General features: G+C 37.9%; 1 protein-coding gene across 17 annotated transcripts in view; it reads left to right on the top strand.

Moving 5' to 3' along the window:
• Positions 1–19546, top strand: part of R3HDM1 (R3H domain containing 1) — a 162946-nt gene that overhangs the window by 62606 nt on the left and 80794 nt on the right. For all 17 annotated transcript variants that reach the window (XM_061439167.1, XM_061439174.1, XM_061439196.1 and 14 more), the window contains 2 exons: positions 4227–4435; positions 7220–7430. In XM_061439167.1, coding sequence (XP_061295151.1) covers positions 7260–7430 — 171 coding nt within the window. In that variant the 5' untranslated portion in view covers positions 4227–4435; positions 7220–7259. The remainder of the gene's footprint in view (positions 1–4226; positions 4436–7219; positions 7431–19546) is intronic.

Below are 19546 nucleotides of genomic sequence, written 5' to 3'. Positions count from 1 at the left end.
ATTGGTAAGCTCCTTGGCTTCATGTTGTTCCTTCACCACAAACTGAATCCTTGTTACCAGCCAGGTTTACATAGTTTAATACTTAAGATCACAAGAGATAGGGAAATTAAGAGAAACTGGATGATTACCTGACATTTCTGCTAATTTAGTAGCAATTAGCCTGACTAACCATAAATAAAAAGAGGATCTCTGTACTATTATGTACTATCTACGTGAAAAGGGTAAGTCTACTACTTTCTTTCTTGAACACAGTGTTACCAAGTTACTACACATTTTAAGTATTTTTTGAAATAAATATGCTCTATAAACCCAAATTGTCTCTCTTCTTGGTACATATTAATGATGATACAGCATTTTGGGTAAGAGCTTAGAGAGGAGCATCTGTCTGCCCCGGTTCATATCCTGCTTCATATCCCACTCTTAGCATCTGTGTGACCATGGACAAAGCAATTTATCTGTGCCTTAGTTTCCTAATCTGTAAAATGGGGATATTGATACAGCCTACTTCCTAGAATTGTTAGGAGCTTTTTTTTTTTTTTTTTAGTTCTACCAGTTTATTGCTACCAACCCATCTCCCTCCACCCTCATTCATGCATGCTCAGCCATGTAACCCCATGGATTGTAGCCCGCCAGGCTCCTCTGTACATGGACTTTCCAGGCAAGAATATTGGATTGCTTTGCCATTTCCTTCTCCATGTTATGAGTTTTAAATGAGTTAATTATGAAAGGTATTAGAACAGTACCTGCACTGGTAGGCTGTTTATGAGTAGTTTTTGGTGCTAGTTACTTGTATTTCTTTTATAAATTTCTGGTTCCCATTTCTCTCCTTTTCTCTTTGGTTTTTAAGACCTTTTTTTACTTTAAAGATTTTGGCCCTTTTGTATTGAAAATATTTTTGTTACATGATTTGCCTTTTAATCTCTTACATTTTTGTCATACAAAAATATATTGAAACTTTATTGTAAATTTTGTTAATATTTTTCTTTGATAGCTTCTAAATTTTTTCATCATTCTTGGGAAGGACTCTCACAAAATAATTATAAAATATTTCCTATATTCGTATGCTTTTATAGTTTAACTTTTTTAGGTTATAAAAATTTACTTTTCCCTCTAATGCCCGTTTGCATATGGTGTTGGGTGGATGCCAGCCTTTCTGTGCATAAGATTCTGAAGATTCTATTATGTATAATACATACATGTGGCCATTTCTCTTTTGTTGGCTACCTGGTAGCTTAGAAATTGTGTATAATCAAATCTCTGTTGTTTAGTTGCTCAGTCCTGTACAACTCTTTTGTGACCCTGTGGACTATAACCCACGGGGCTATGGAATTTTCCTCTGTCCGTGGGTTTCCCAGCCAAGAATCCTGGAGTGGGTTGCCATTTCCTTCTCCAGGGGATCTTCCCAACCCAGGGATCGAACCCACATCTGCATTGGCAGGCATATTCTTTACAGCTGACCGCCAGGGAAGCAATCAAATCTCTGATATATCCCTAATAAATAACATTACTGGCTGGAAGAATGTATTTTCAAAGACGAGTTTGAATGTTGAGTGCATATATACATCTTTTTTTTTTATGTTTTGTTGCAACAAATAAAATTTGTTTTATGTTGGAACAAATTCTCAGAAGCTCAGTTTTTAAATATCAGTAACAGTAGGTACTCAGATGTATGCATTTAATAGACGTCAATATTATTTTTCCTTTTCTTTCTATCGTAGAAACCTACCCAATTCATTTAAGTTCCTTAATCATGTTGACTTACTGTATAGCTATCTATTACATAAGGAAGGTGCATTTAATTGACTCCTGAGTGTTGTGGCAGAGATATAATCTGCCACTTCTGTCTGTGGCTTCCTGTACTTGACACCTACACATCCACATAGCCTTAGGTAACCCTAGAAATACAGGCTTTGTGCCACAATAAAAGTAATTTTGTTGTAGTAAGTACCAAGAAGCTGGAATCTCTCTTTTACTTGAAGATTTAGAGAGGAAAACATTTGTATTTAAAATAAGTACATTATTACTTTTGAGAAGTAAAGTTGATGTGAATTTTTAATGTTTAATGGCAAAGCTCTAATGAGAGCCCAGTGAGGCTGTACACTGAGGCAAGTACCCTCCTCCCCAACATAGGCACATTCAAACAAACTCCAGTCATTCTCTCCTGTTGAGCTTTGTAGGATTCATGCATAAGAAAAGTTGAGGTATACAAGGCCACTGTGCACCCTATGTGGGCCTCGGTCAGTCTGCTATCATGCAGGGTGCAGCCAGGACACAACAGATAAAGCTTCAACCAACTGCTGGCCTAAGGTGATTCTGACCATGAAAGAAAGCTATTATAACATTTTTGGAGTGCCCACTCTGTGAGAGGTACTGTAGCAAGTGCTTGACCTTTAAGCCATTCAAATCTTCTAACCATTTATCAGTTAAATATTTTTTTCCCTACAGTCTGCTGCTGCTGCTGTTGCTAAGTCGCTTCAGTCGTGTCCGACTCTGTGCGACCCCCACAGACGCAGCCCATCAGGCTCCTCTGTCCCTGGGATTCTCCAGGCAAGAATCCTGGAGTGGGTTGCTATTTCCTTGTCCAATGCATGCATGCATGCTAAGTTGCTTCAGTCGTGTCCGACTCCCCTACAGTCTGTAGGATTGAAAAGAGTCAGACCTGACTGAGCACACACACACTAATGCTAATGCATTGAGTTTGCTGTTATACTACTACTTCCTTTCCAGGCAATAACTGGCCAGTTGGTTCAGCAGCACTCATTAATTTGTTGTCAAGTAGTGTGGCTTATTAGCAAGTATTGGTCGTATAAATTGGTTGTATGACTTTGGATAAGTCATTTTACTTCTGGGCACTGATAACTTGCATGTTTATCATACAGTTGGATTTGGTGGTCCCTAAGATTCCTTGGGTCCTTAGAAGATCTTCTGATCCTTGTTCACCTCTTCACATTGTGCCTCCTCCTCATTATCCCTTGCAGCTTTTCCTTTCGTGATACCTTACTCACTTCTTAAGTGAACTGCAACCATGCTCTCTTAGAGTTTTGAATGTAAAAAAGTCAAAATTAAATCACAAAATTTCTGCAAGAACGCAAAGAATTTTGCTGCTTAGTGAGTGCTGCCATCTTGTGTCTACCATTTTATGAGAGAAAAAATTTTTAATGAGAAAAATAATATATTTAAGTATTTTTTGGTTTGTTTCAGGTGGATTTTTTTTCTTAAGCCTAGTCATTATATTTAGTGGCCCAGCAACCTTGGTCATATTGAAATGACCATGTCAATTAGAAAACAGTTTAACACTTGTTTGTAATACGTCCTTTTCTGTTATCCTGTAGTCAAACACAGTGTAATTGAGATATGAAAACTAATATGAATCTGTGTTGGGGTTCAAAATAATTCCATTTCAAAGTCGTTTTTAAAGAATTAGTATAAGATGTGAATTCTTCTGTGATGTATGCTCAGCAGTATTAGTATTACATCTCTTGGTGGTTAGACCCCATTATGTGCAGTTGTTCACCTTAAAACTGTGCTGTCCTATTTATTGACAACAGATTGTCAAAGGAAGATGGAAGAGCGACACAAAGTGTTTTTTGCTGTGATGTAGTCACTTGTACCAAAAAAAAAGAGAAAACTTTAAATGAAACTGACTATAAAAACAGATGACACTGAGAGAATTTTGGCATTAATCTTTCAGATGTCTTTAAAAATAGTCTGTCACCCTTTATAGACATTTGCTTTTAACAGACAATGTGTGTTTCTTTGAACGTGTTAAATGGCTTATTACAGCTTTTGTTCTTTTAAAAACCTAGAATGTGATTATTTTTAAAAATTACTGTTTTATATCCATGGAGTTGTAGCTTTGGAAGAAAACTAAAAATCATAGTTCTTGGAGGCAAGAATTCCCTGGTTCTGATACTGGGCACACTTTTAAAATGAAAATCATCATCTCCCTTACAACACTGACCATATACTCTGTTCTTATTATATATCTATTCCCTTGCTTTCTTCTTCCTTCTGCTTTTACAGCAGAAGAGTCTAGGTGGCTTCATGACTTACTCAGGCTCACAAGACCAGTGTATGTCAGAATTGTGTAGAACTAAGTGTTCTGGCCCTCGTTTAGGACAAGAAAACAGTAAAGTCACCAAGAGTAGTATTTTTAATTTCCAAATTACTGTGTAGTATTTAATTTCCCTTGGCTATTTTGTTAAAATATTTTGTTTTAATTTTAGGCCGCTGAGAGATATGATATATTTGATCCAAGACAGTCCATTTCAGTCCAGGAATCTACAGTGGTGACAAGGACATGGGACTCCTCCTGCCAGATTCCAAATGGGTCAAGACAATTGACATCCTGGCTGACAACTGTGAAAAAGAACCTTGGATTATTTTATTTTATTTTTGTGGAACACCACAATCCCAAATCCATAGGACACATCAGGTAACCTAACCTCTCATCATTTAAGAAAAATTAGAGATTTTTAGTTCAAAATCGTAGGCAATCAGAGTACTTTAAATAGCTTCTTCCCCCTTACTAACTTTACTGTTTTGAGAATGAATCACTTAACTTTGGTATGAATATAATTAAGGAAGACTTTTTTTTTTTTTTAAGCTTTTCAGGTGTATTTATGGATTCCTAAGATAGGTTTAGGTATTTCATTGCAAAACATTCTTTTAGGAAAAGAAATCTTGAATTTTCCATGTAGAAAAAACAAGGTCTACTGGATTTTTCCCTTCTCAAGATTTAATTATGAAATTTTGAGAAACACAGAGAAGTTGAAGGAATTTTACAGTGAAACCATTTAACCACCCCTGCATTCTACCATCAACATTTTATTATACTTGCTTTAACCTGCATCTGTCCATCTGTACCCATCCCTCTACCTATTCAGTTTATCTTCATTTTTTTGATGCATTTTGAAATAGATTGTCCTTACCACACACACACAAATTTAATTATGTGAGGTGATGGATTGCATTACCTGGAGCAGTGGCCACAGGACTGGAAAAGATCAGTTTTCATTCCAATCCCAAAGAAAGGCAATGCCAAAGAATGCTCACACTACCGCATAATTGCACTCATCTCACATGCTAGTAAAGTAATGCTCAAAATTCTCCAAGCCAGGCTTCAGCAATATGTGAACCGTGAACTTCCTGATGTTCAACCTGGTTTTAGAAAAGGCAGAAGAACCAGAGATCAAATTGCCAACATCCGCTGGATCATAGAAAAAGCAAGAGAGTTCCAAAAAAACATCTATTTCTGCTTTATTGACTATGCCAAAGCCTTTGACTGTGTGGATCACAATAAACTGTGGAAGATTCTGAAAGAGATGGGAATACCAGACCACCTGACCTGCCTCTTGAGAAATTTGTATGCAGGTCAGGAAGCAACAGTTAGAACTTGACATGGAACAGCAGACTGGTTCCAAATAGGAAAAGGAGTTCATCAAGGCTGTATATTGTCACCCTGTTTATTTAACTTATATGCAGAGTACATCATGAGAAACGCTGGACTGGAAGAAACACAAGCTGGAATCAAGATTGCAAGGAGAAATATCAATAACCTCAGATATGCAGATGACACCACCCTTACGGCAGAAAGTGAAGAGGAATTAAAAAGCCTCTTGATGAAAGTGAAAGTAGAGTGAAAAAGCTGGCTTAAAGCTCAACATTCAGAAAACGAAGATCATGGCATCCTGTCCCATCACTTCATGGGAAATAGATGGGGAAAACAGTGGAAATAGTGTCAGACTGTATTTTTCTGGGCTCCAGAATCACTGCAGATGGTGACTGTAGCCATGAAATTAAAAGACGCTTACTCCTTGGAAGGAAAGTTATGACCAACCTAGATAGCATATTCAAAAGCACAGACATTACTTTGCCAGCAAAGGTTCGTCTAGTCAAGGCTATGGTTTTTCCTGTGGTCATGTATGGATGTGAGAGTTGGACTGTGAAGAAGGCTGAGCGCCGAAGAATTGATGCTTTTGAACCGTGGTGTTGGAGAAGACTCTTGAGAGTCCCTTGGACTGCAAGGAGATCCAACCAGTCCATTGTGAAGGAGATCAGCCCTGGGATTTCTTTGGAAGGAATGATGCTAAAGCTGAAACTCCAGTACTTTGGCCACCTCATGCAAAGAGTTGACTCATTGGAAAAGACTCTCATGCTGGGAGGGATTGGAGGCAAGAGAAGGGGACGACAGAGGATGAGATGGCTGGATGGCATCACTGACTCGATGGACGTGAGTCTGAGTGAACTCCGGGAGTTGGTGTTGGACAGGGAGGCCTGGCGTGCTGGCGATTCATGGGGTTGCAAAGAATCGGACATGACTGAGCGACTGATCTGATCTGATCTGATCAAATAATCATATTGTACACCTTAGGCTTATATGTTATTATATATCAGTTATATCTCAATAAGTCTAGAAAAAAATAGCAAGTGGTTTATAACTTCTGCTCTTCAGGTTCACGTATTTCATATGTCCTAAAATGAGAGCTCTATCTGATAGGTTCCTATTTGATATTCAGTGTAAAGTTCCCATTGTTGTCTTAAACTCACTGAAGATATGAAATATATTGGCTTCTTTGGTATTTGATCTCCTTTGAAGTACTAAAGCATCTGGTAATATATGTTGTTTGGCCCTGAGTCATGTAAATCAGGAGAGTTTTCAATGCTTGATTCATAATGCTGGACAGTTATTAGTGCAAATTCACAACTGTATTTTGTATAGAATGTCACTATTTTTTAAGTTATTTCCTTTTGGAATTGCAAGTTAATTTAAGAAATTAGAAATTTTAGGAATGCTAAATGAAAGCTCTGAAGCTATGACAGGAAGATTTTGTCCCTATGACAGGGACAATACTCGTAATATCCCTTCAGATAAAAAGGTTTCTGATGTCAGCCCAGTACATATCTATAACTCTCCATCCATTACCTTTCATCTGGATAGGACTTATTCCTTAATGTTTCTTATGAACTTTCACAGTGGTGTGCACATCAAAATCACCTCATACCCTTTATATCCCTTATCTCATTGTCTTATGATTTTTTTTTAATTTGGATATATTTGCCACTAAACTGTATGCTCTTTGGAAGCAGGAATTTTGCATTTATCCATGTATATTTGACATTATTCCTGGAACATAGAAGATACTTAGTCAGTGTTGTGCACTAACTGAATGTAAGGGATGTTTCAAACTGAATTAAAATTTTTTTCTTGCTTGCTAAGGCTTCAAGTTCCCTGTAGAATTCTAAAATAACCTTTGCTAATGAGGATGTCTGATACTGTTACTATAAAAAATGATACTGAAACAATGAAGGATTTGGAGGCAGAAGTGAAAGATACAACTGGAGTTGAAAATCTTACCAAATCAGAAAACTATGGGAAGATTCTGGCAGAGAAGAATGAACGTTGTATTGACAACAATATTGATTTGCAGGTAAACAAGATTTTTTCCTCTGGCTACAAGTATTAAATATTCAATACATAATTATACTTTTCATACAACACTCACTTTCAGAATTGTATAAGGGTAAGATGACCCGTTGTGACATGTCTATCAGCTGCTTTGTGTGGTCACCTGGATTAGCTTGTTGAATCTAGCTCTTTGATTTGCTTGTATCACCTATTTCTTTTTATTCGTATGTGGCTAATATTGTTTTTTCTAGTGGCTTTATACTTTTTCATTCCATTTTACACTTATCAGTGTTGTGAGAGTTCAAAATAACCTAAGATTAGAAGAGATTAGAATAGAGAGATTGTAACTGCAGGAGTTCTGTTGGCAAAAACAGCCCTGGGGAAGCAATTGATAACTGTGACTGAGGGGAAAAAAGAGATTGATGAAGAAAAAAGGTCACTTGAGGCTTTTGATGATACACGTGTATGATGACCTAGCACTAACCACTGAGAAGGCTTTTAAGTCCAGGCATAGATGACAATTGATGATGGTCCACAGATTCAAGGTAGGTAAAAATTGTGTCAAGTAGTACTTAACAATGCTTACTTATAAGTGTTCTTGTTATTTGTTGCTATACAATGGATAATCACAAAATAAGGGCTTGCAATTTTCAAATAACATTTTCTTTTTTAATATCTCGTGGTTTGTGTGTTGGGAAATGGAGCAATGGCTTGACTGAATGAATCTTGTCCACACAAGGCATCAAAAGAGATCCCTCACTGATATTTAAATGTCAGGTGGCCTGGCCCAAAAGGTCCATAACTGTTTTGCTCACTTATCTGGCTTGTTGGTGGCAATAGCTGGAATGTAAGCTGAGCTGGAACTAGGATAACATACCTGGACTGCCTCCAACACAATCGGCCCAGGTAATCAGACTCATTATGGGCAGCTCAGGGGTTCCAGAAAGTGTTTCAAGAGCCAAACAAAGCTGCAAGCATCCTTGTGACCTAGGCTTAGAACTCCCAGAATGTCACTTCCACTGTTGTCTGTTGATAACACTTGTTAGTAAAGCCAGCCCAGATTCAAGGGGAGAGGGCATTTGACCCTGTCTCTCAGTAGGAAAAACCTTTAATCTACCATAAGCTGTTAATTTAAAATACTATCTGATACTTCTGTTTTAGTTAGCCCTATACTTCTAAGTCACTTCAGTTGTGTCAGACTCTTCATGACCCTATGGACTATAGCCCACCAGGCCCCTCTGTCCATGGGATCCTCCAGGCAAGAATGTTGGAGTGGGTTGCCATTTCCTTCTCCAGGGGATCATCCCGACCCAGAGATGGAACCTGTGTCTCTTATGTCTCCTACATTGGCAGGTGGGTTCTTTACCACTAGCGCCATCAGGGAAGCCCATAAACTGTTAAATTAAAATACTATGTCTTAAACTTTTGTTTTAGTTAGCATTTGGGGAGAAAAATACTCTTATCATTCTTTCTGCATCCTAAAGACCTTGAAGGCTATGTGCCAAAACTTATACTTTATTCTTTTAGAATAAATTAAGAAGGTTCTTTTAAAGGTTGTTTTATTCTTTCATTCACTCAAAAACTGTATTCTTCATTATGTGCCAGAAATGTGTTAGAAAATTATATCAACTCATACAGCAGTTAAAAAGCATTTAGATCCCACTGCTTAAGTAAAGTCAGGTGGCTATTATCTAAGAAATTTGGAGGAATAACACAAATTTGGAGGAATAACAGTTTTTCTAGTCATTTTTAGAAATAGCACTTTTTAAAACAAAAGATTGTCATGCCTGCCATCAGTACACCCAGTGATGGCAGAAAGTCAGTATCCTGATTGGATCAGAGAAAATGCTTAAATTCTCTTGCATTTGTGATTGAAATGGTAAAAGATATCTTTCTAGTCTCTTTTTGGCACCAAAGGTTCACTCTTCCAGGTCATGTTTCTCAACAGGCGATTAACTTGGATTATGGCATACACTGCATACACTTCCAGACCACTGCAGTAAAGCAAATACCACATTAAAGCGAGTCACACAGATTTTTTGGTTTCCCAGCACGTGTAAAGACACTATACTGTAGTCTGTTAAGGATGCAGTAGCATTATATATAAAAAAAATAGTCAGACCTTAATTAAAAATACCTTATTGCTAAAGATGCTAACCATCATCTGAACCTTTGACAGATCATAATCTTTTTGCCGTTGGAGTGTTTTGCCTTGATGTTGGTGGCTATTGACTGATCAGAGTGGTGGTTGCTAAAGGTCACTGGCAATGTCTTAAAATAAGGCATTGAAATTTGCTGCATCAGTTTGCACTTCCTCTTATGTCCAGTTTCTCTGTAGCATGCAATGATGTATTTTACTTTCAGTAGAACTTCTTTCAAAATTGAAGTCAGTCCTCTCAGACTCTGTCGATGCTTCCTCAGTGAAGTTTATGTAATATTCTAAATCCGTTGTCATTTCAGTAATGTTCACAACATCTTTACTAGGAGTAGATGCCATCTCAAGAAACCACTTTGCTCACTAGGCACAGGAAGCAACTCCTCATCTATTAAAGGTTTATAGTGAAATTGCAACAGTTCAGCTACATCTTCAGGCCCTACTTTTTTTTTTTTTTTTAAGGATAGTGTTTTTCATTGTCTCTCTCTCTCTCTTTTTTTTTTTTAATGTTTATCTATTTATTTTTGGCTGTGTCAGGTTTAGTGGCGGCATGCAGGATCTTTGTTGAGCTGCATAGGCTTCTCTCTAGTTGTGGTATGTGGACTCAGTAGTTCTGGCACATGGGCCTAGTTACCTGTGGCTGGGATATTAGTTCCCCAACCAGGGATTGAACCCATGTCCCCTGCATTGCAAGGCAGATTCTTAAACACTGGACCATCAGGAAAGTCCCCAGGCCCCACTTCTAATTCTAGTTCTCTTTCTGTTTCCACTCCATATGCAGCTACTTCCTCCACTGAAGTCTTGAACCCCTTAAAGTCATCCATGAGGGTTGGAATCAAATTCTTCCAAACTCCTATTAATGTTACTATTCTGACCTCTTCCCATGAATCACCAGTGGCATCTAGAATGGTGAATCTTTCCAGAGGCTTTCTGGGCTTTGCCCAGATTCATCAGAAGAATCACTATCTGTGGTAGCTATAGCCTTACAGAATGTATTTCTTAAGTAATAAGACTTAAGAAATTGAAAGAACTTGAAAGTTGAAATTACTTATTGATCCATGGGCTGCAGAATGATGTTGTGTTGTTAACAGGCATAAAAACAATATGAATCTAGTTGTACATCTCCATCAGAGCTCTTGGTGACCAGGTGTATTGTCAATGAGCAGTAGTATTCTGAAAGGAATCCTTTTTCTGAGCAGTAGGTCTCAACAATGCACTTAAAATATTCAGTTATGCATGTTGTAAATAAATGTGCTGTCATCTAGGCTTTGTTGTTCCATTGATAGAGCACAGGCAAAATAGGTTTAATATAATTCTTAAGGGCCATAGGATTTTCAGAGTGGTAAATGACCACTGACTTCAACTTAAAGTCACCAGCTGCGTTAATCCCTAATAAGAAAATCAGCCTGTTCTTTGAAGCTTTGAAGCCAGTCATTGACTTCACCTCCCTAGCTATGGGAGTCCTAGATGGCATCTTTTTCCAATAGAAGGCTGTTAGATCTGGCTAACTTGCTGCAGCTTCTACATGAGCACTTGGTATTTCACCTTGCATTTTTATGCTGTGGAGATGGCTTCTTTCCTTAAAATCTGTGAACCAACTTCTGCTGGCTTTAAACTTCTACATCTTCCTCACCTCACTCCACCTTCATAGAACTGAAGAGAGTTGGGGCTTTGCTCTAAATTAGGCTTTGGCTTAAGGGAATGTTGTTGCTGGTTTGATTTTCTATCCAGACCACTAAAACTTTCTCCATATCAGCAGTAAGGAAGTTTCACTTTCTTATCGTTCATGTTTTCCCCTGGTGTAACACTTTTAATTTCCTTTAAGAACTTTTCCTTTGTACTCACAACTTGACTAATTGTTTGGCAAACAGGCCTAGCTTTCAGCCTGTCTCAGCTTTCAGCATACCTTCCTCACTATGCTTAATTTCTAGCTTTCAATTTAAACTGAGAAAGATGTGACTCTTACCTTCTCTTGAAGACTTGCTGCTGCTGCTGCTAAGTCTCTTCAGTCATGTCCGACTCTGTGCAACCCCATAGATGGCAGCCCAGCAGGCTCCCTCGTCCCTGGGATTCTCCAGGCAAGAACACTGGAGTGGGTTGTCATTTCCTTCTTCAATGCATGAAAGTGAAAAGTGAAAGGGAAGTCGCTCAGTCGTGTCCAACTCTTCGCGACCCCATGGACTGCAGCCCACCAGGCTCCTCTGTCCATGGGATTTTCCAGGCAAGAGTACTGGAGTGGGGTGCCATTGCCTTCTCCCCTTGAAGACTTAGATGTAGGATTATTAACTGGCCTGATTTCAACATCGTTGTGTTTCAGGGAATAGGGGTCCCTGGGGAGAGGGAGAAGCTGGAAATGACTGTCTAGTTGGCAGAGCAGTCAGAACACACACCACATTTATTGGTTAAGCTTGCCATTTTACGAGGGTGTGGTTTGAGGCGCCCCAAAATAATTGCAGTGGTAACATCAGACGTCACTGATGACAGATCACCATGACAAACAAAATAATAATGACAAAGTTTGAATAATTGTGATAATTGCCAAAACATGACAGACACAAAGAGAGCAAACGCTGTTGGAAAAATGGTGCTACTTGAAGCAGGGTTGCAACAAACCTTCAATTTGTAAAAGCACAGTATCTGCCAAGCACAGTGAAACGAGGTGTGCTTGTATTACATTTTCTGCCATGTCTCTTGTGTTGCTCTTGGTGGTAAACACAAAAACGTTCTGATGACCACTATTGAATCATGGCTCAGTGGTTCATACTGCAGGAGAATTTCATGCAGTCCGCAAACACTTGCTGAAAACATATTCCATGGCCAGGAAATAGTGTAATAAGGAAAAATGGGCTTGGTCTCTCATATCACGTTCCATATAGCATGGTGAGTATAAAGACTGGGAAGAGGAAAAAAGAGAATACGAGAGTTCGTTTTATGTTAATCCACTGAAATGCTGTATTCCTTGTTTATTCAAATGTTTTTTAAGATTTTACTTTTACATGGATTTTTTACTCTGCTTGGAGATTTTGAGGTTCAACATGCCTCTATACAAGGTATCTGGCAAGGGGTTTACAGTCGAAATAATGTACACAGAGATTTTAGGAATGGAAGTAGACAAAATTAGAAAAATTTTTTTGTTTTAATATAAATAAGTCAACTGTTTTAAGAATGAAAAGGGAATAGTGTCTTGTTAAAAAAGAAAAATCTGTTTTATATAGTTACCTCTTAATATGGAGTTACCTATTACGAAATGCCTTTTTTTCTAAGATACTAGTAGACATTTCATCTTCTTTTTCTACCTCTAAGATACTTCCTGAAGGTTTCATTTTAAACAGCAACTATTATTTTTACTCAAATTTACATGTATGTGCTGATTAAAAGTGACTTAGGAAAATGGAAATGTTTTCTTAAGAAAGCAAACTTTTCATCTGTTTCCAAGTCTTAATTTCCTGACCATCCTTTTAGTATTTTATTGAGGAAAACTAATTTTTGAATGAAGGGATGTCATAGTATAAAATTAATATAAAGAACTCTTATGATTTTCTACTATTTGTTAAAGATATTTTTATATAAACTGTTCTTTTATCCATTTGTTCACTGATATGTGATCCAAACTTAGATGATTCCCTGGTGCCAGAGATTGCATGGATCTATAAAACAGAGATAAGCACTACTGAGTATCTTGGGAATGGACTCAGACTGTGCCATGTGTTGCTACCTTAAAGTTAGAATAACCTTCATCATAGCTGGAATAAACTTTAAATTATTGTACCTTTTTTGATTTTCTTATCTGGGTGCTCTCCTGTCAGGCCTCATCTTTTTTCATTTTATTTTTTGTTTACCTCCATCCATTCATTCATGTGCTCACTTGAGAAGACATAAGTTCTATCTTCAGAGAATAAATGGTTCTGGAAACTGTAAAGTACAAGAGGACAGTTGCCCAAGGTGCCTTTTTTTTTTTTTTTTTAATGGAGCATGTGTATTATGTGGCCAGTTTCTTCATTCTAACTTGGTTATGAGACTGAAACCATTCCTCACTCTGCTTTATCATGGTGAAGAATTCATCTGAGGGGGAGGGAGATGGATGCTGAGTTGTCACATCAAAGGAAGCAGCATTATTCTAGCAGTATCCATCCTTGTTTAAACCGTCCCCTGTTAGAGGTTTGAGGTTACATGATATGCTTCATGTTCATAACTGATGTGCTGGAGAATTGGTGTTGAATTTATAGCAGCAGCAGTACAGAAAATGTGATGTATTTTATCCATGTCAATAAAGGAATGACCTGGTCTTGTTCTACAGAGAGTGGAAATTGGAAGTCAAACACCCTTTGTATTCTAAAACAGGGTCTCAAACATTTTGTAATTTTTATGTATATATTGTTAGGAGTCTTGGTGCTGTTAGTTAATCTGTCTTTGAATACAGTGTTTAATATAGCACTCAATAAATGATGCCAGTTGTCAGTGGATGAGTAATCAACTAATAGCTCTGCTAGTAATTGATTTTTTCTTCAATAAAGCTACATAAGCCATGATAATAATAACAATAATATCATCAAGCTGGAGAGAGGCCAGCAGACATTAGACATCCATCTCCTTGAATGTTTCCAAGCAGATATTATCTTAATTAATAGAAAGCTCTTTGACCACTTCTTGTATAAATAATTTCACTTGTATGACAGTGTTGATTGTGTTTTTTATTCAGTTTTATTAGGGACTATAATCTTTTAAGAATTTTTATGACTACATTTAGAGTTAATTCAAGCAATCTGTCACATTAATCTCAAGAAGTTCACTTTCCCACATAATTGCTATGGAGTTCTGAATTGTTGGTATGGTCCCAAATAATTATGCAAAGAGTTTTTGATTAGCATTGTTTCTATTGCCACACACACACTATTCCTATAAATGAATTCAAGTAAAGTAGCAGAACACAAAGTCAGCACACAAAAATCAGTTGGATTTTTATATATAAACAGTGAACAATCTGAAAAGGAAATTGCAAAAGCAGTTCGATATGCAGAAGGATTAAACAGAATAAAATACTTAGGAATTAACTTAATCAAGGGGGTGAAAGATTTGTTCAGTGAAAACTACAAAACAATGCTGAAAGAAATTACAGATGACATAATTAAATTGAAGTATATTCATTGTCTTGAATTGGAGACATCAGTATTGTTAAAATGTTAATACTGCCCAAAGTGATCCACAGATTAGTGCAATTCCCGTCAAAATCAAATGTCATTTTTGCAAAAATAGAAAATCCCATTCTAAAATTCATGTGGGACTTCAAAGGACCTGGAATAGTCAAAACATTCTTGAAAAAGAACAAAACTGGAGGGGTCAGTTCATGACTTCAAAACTTACTACACAGCTACAGTAATCAAAGCAGTCTGGTGCTGGCATAAAGACAGACATATAAACCAGTGGAATAGACTAGAGAGCCCAGAAATAAATTCTTGGATATATGATTGGATGATTCTTGATAGGAGTGCTAAGGCAATGAAGAAAGGATAGTCTTTTTTTAAATGGTGCTGGGAAAACTAGATGTCCACAGGCAAAAGAATGAGCTTGGACTCTTACCTAAGACCATATATAGAAATTAACACAAAATGAATCAAAGACCTCTAAGAGCTGTAAAACTCTAAAATTCTTAGAAGAAAACACTGGAAGAAAGCTTCGTGACTTGGTTTTGGTGATGACTTCTTAGACATAACACCAAAGGGGCCAGCCAAGAGAGCTTTCTTAGTCCCCAGGCCTGCCTCTAAGACATTCCGCTGCCCAAGATGCCTGTTATAAACTGCATACCCAAGAGGAAAGGGGCCATAGTGCCAGAGCTGCTGGACCCATTTATAAAGTCAACTTTAAGAAGGGCAAAGGCTGAAGACTGCAAAACCACAAAAGAGACTGAAGAAGGTGTGGGGTGAGACTGCCAAGATTCTGCATCTCAGCAAGCTCCCAGGTGATGCCAGTATTACCCATTTACAGGTCTGTGGGCAGTACGTTGAATAGCACTGATACAAGAAAACAACTGTTAAGCTGTGGAAGATTCTCCTATCAAATGATTAGTGAAGCCATATACCCTGCCCCTTGGCATCTTCCAGGATCACAGGCCCTGTGTGATGCCCACAGCAAAAACCTACATTGCAGAGAAGACATGCTGATCTTGTCCCCACAGAGTGGGAGGAAAGTTGCTGGAACAGCTCACTTTTACCAGAGAGAGAATGGTATTTCTAAGAAAAAAGTCAGTGCTCAGGTCTAGGGCAAAAGTGTTTATTGATGGCCTCAGGGTGGCTGGGTTTCCATTTGAAAACTGCACACCTTTGTGAAAGTTACCTTTACCGCCACCATCCTTCATGAACCTGAGGAAGAAATACCAGAGGAACAATGCCCTCTGATGACATTTCTTCCAAAAAGGATCCTGAATTGGCTAGAGGAGCTCAAGGCATTTTGGCATTAGAGTCACAGAACTCAAGAGTCGCAACTCAAAATTGAGCCCCACAAACCTGTTTTTCAGAAGCTTATTTCAATGAATTGCCAGTGTCACCTGGAGATCCAGTGGCACAGGCAGGACTCAACCCTAGCCTTCTACCTTTGTGTACTTCTGGAGCACCATGCTGCCCCATTCATGATCTTTCCCAACCTTGTTTGGGCCCAACTCCCCTAAAACTAGCATCTGTGTTTAGTGCATTTTACAGTGAACTCAGACTTTTTGAATCTTGTATAAGTTTCAACATTTGCTGAAATGAGGACACTCCAAAGGGCCACCCTTGGAATGGGACTTGCTTTTAATTTTTTGAGACTTCACTGATGAGAGCCAGATAAGACACCAGATTGATTTTAAGTTGGTTGGATTTGAAAGGGTTAAGTAAAGTGTTTCTCCGCCCCCCTACCCCCTCCCCCCCCCACACACACACAAATAAACCACCAGTTGGTTCAGTAAGTGCTCAGTATCTTTATCAAGCTGGTAAGGGGTGAAGACTCGGGACATGTGAATCTTACTTTATCTTGATTCATGCCACAAGAAGCTTTCTTTAGCTGAAAGCTGTTGCGGAGACATTCCAGGATGGCTAACGGAGCTTTATTAAGCAGTATATCAACCATGAGTTTTACAGAAGTGTCGAAAGTGTTCTGAAGACCATCTTGCAGTTTGCCCCGAGCCACCCAACTTTCTTTGCTGAGAGGTTGTACTATTCTGTGAAAGATGCTGGCACAGACGACTTCATGCTGGTCAGGATTGTGGTCCCTTGAAGTGATATTGATCATGTAACATGTATTGGGTTGGCCAAAAAGTTGGTTTAGGTTTATGCATATGTTATAGAAATGCCCTAAGGAACTTTTTGCCCGACCCAATAGAAGAGATGTTCAGTCAAATGTATCAGAAGACTCTGGACCCAGTAGTTTCAAATGACATGAGAGGAGATCATCAAAGACTACTTCTGACCATTGTGGGCCAGTAAGAGGGATCTTTTTAATGAAGCCATTCAAACCTAATCCTTCAAGAGAAGACTGACCCACATACAACAATATTAACCATCACCTAAGGAAAAAGCTTTTTACTGAAGACTATGTCAGGGTAATGTATTTGGTTTGCACATGTGGTTATTGCCTTAACTCCAGTGTTATTTTTTCTCTATGTACAATCAATGTGAAGCTGTATCACAGTATTTTAGTAATAATTCAGTGTTTATTCTTACTGATCTCATGTTCTTACTCTAATCAGTATCAAAATTTGGTACTCTTGATTAGCATAATGAAGCATGATTCACATTGTTCTTTTTCTAATCAGAGTACCAAATTGGAAAAAAAAAATCACAATCTCTTAAGAAGAGGTGGGGGGAAACATAGGACAAAAGCTTTACAACATTGAATTTGGCAGTGATTTCCTGGCTGTCACAGCACAAGCTGGCAATTTGGACTTAATGAGAATTTAAAATTTTTTTTACAGCAAAAGACTATAAATAGAGTAAAAAGACAATCCATAGACTAAGAGAAAATATTTGCAAATCATTTGTCTGAGAAGATATTATAACCATAATATATAGAGAACTCCTAAAACACAACAACAAAACCCCAAACAACCCAATTCAAAAATGGAGAAAGGATTTAAATATACACATTTTTAAAGAAGTTATACAAATGGCCAGTAAGTACATGAATAGATACTTAGCATCACTAATCACTATGGAAATGCAGATCAGAAATATGAGATACTATGTTATACCATTAGGAGGGCTACTATCAAAAAGTAGAAAAACAAGTGTTGGCAAGGATGTGGGGAAATTAGAACTCTTGTACACTGTTGTTGGGAATTTAAAATGATACAGACATTATGGGAAACAGAATGGCAGTTCTTAAAAAAATTGAAAATGGAGTTAGTGTGTGATCCAGCAATTACACTTCGGGATATACACCAGAAGAATTGAAAGCAGAATCTTGAAGAGATATTTGTACACCCGTGTTCATAGCAGCATTAATCACAATAGTTAAACATGGAGTCAAGCCAAATGCATTTATCTTGAGATAAAGAGATAAGCAAAATATGGAATATGCATACAATGGAATAACATGTAGCCTTAAAAAAGAAAGAAATTATGTGATATGCTGCAACATGGATGAACTCGGGGGTTATTATACTGTCAGTCATTAAAAGATAAGCACTTTGTGATTCCATTAACATGAGGTACTTTGATTCAAAATCAGAGACGGAAAGTAGAATGGTAGTCACCAGGGGTTAGAATGAGAGAAGATGGGGAGTAATGTTTAATGGCTACAAGATGAAAAGAGTTACAGATATGCAGTGTGTGGATGGTGACAACATTTTGAGTATATTTAAACTGAACTGCACACTTAAAAATGATTAAAATGGTAAATTTTATATGTACTTCTCCACAGTAAAAAAAAATTGAGAAGGAGGCTTGGCTTGGGCTGAGCTAAAATATGCAAATATATGTAGGCCACATGGAGGATGGAGGGGTGGAGCGGAATGGGGGTGGAAAAGTGAAAGACATGCTTTAAATAATAAAATCCACTTTAGAAATAATTCATTCTTATTTAAAACCAAACTTCTTTTCTCTGTTGTGTTTGCATGTATGTATGTGGCAGATTTTCTGGTATTTATTATGTAATTAGGATCTTTTATCATTTGATATGAAATAAGTGATTTTTATTGAATAATGCCACTTTGGCAGTTTATGCTTTACTTATGTAGTAGCTTTCTATTGCTGCATAACATACCACCACAAACTTAGAGGATTAAAACAATGTCCAGTTGTCAACTCATAGTTATGTAAGTTGGGAGTTCAGTTGAGCTCAACTGAGTTCTCTGCTTAGGGTTTCTCAAGGCTAAAAGCAGAGGTGTTGGCCAGGCTGGGGGCCCTTAATCTGAAGACTCTGGAGAAGAGTTTGTGTTCACACTCATACCAACAACAGCAGCGCCTTAGTGTTTGGCAGCTGGGGGTCTGAGGTCCGTGTTTCCTGGCTGACTTTTGGCCACAGGCCACTCTGTGCCCCGGGAAGCTGCCTGTAGCCCTCTTCTGTCCCCTCTGTCTTCAAAGCCAGCAGTGCAGTGTCAGGTCCTTCTCACCCTTTGCATCTGACCTGCCGCCTCCCTCCCAACCAAAGAAATTTTAAAGGGCTTGCTTGTTTGGGTGAGACCCAGCTGAATTATCTCTATCTTAAGAGCAACTGACTTGGTACTTTAATTACATATGCAAAATTCTTTCACAACCTTATTTAGATTAGCATTTCATTAATTTACCAGAGGAGGGCAATGTTAGAAGGCTATCTTGAGAATTCTGTCAATCACAAATAGTATTTGACTCACAAGAAGGTTTTGTTTATAGGTGTGATATAAAGTGCACGGGACTAAGATTCTGAAGATCTTAGGTTCTGTTTGACTGTTTAGTAACACTGATCCTGGACTGTAAGGCTCTTGAGACCAACATCTGTGTCTTATTCATCTTTATAAGCCTACTATGTGGCACAGA

The sequence above is a fragment of the Bos javanicus genome, chromosome 2 (genome assembly GCF_032452875.1).
Source record: "Bos javanicus breed banteng chromosome 2, ARS-OSU_banteng_1.0, whole genome shotgun sequence".
Lineage (NCBI taxonomy): Eukaryota > Metazoa > Chordata > Mammalia > Artiodactyla > Bovidae > Bos > Bos javanicus.
This window is presented reverse-complemented; position numbering and strand designations above follow the sequence as displayed.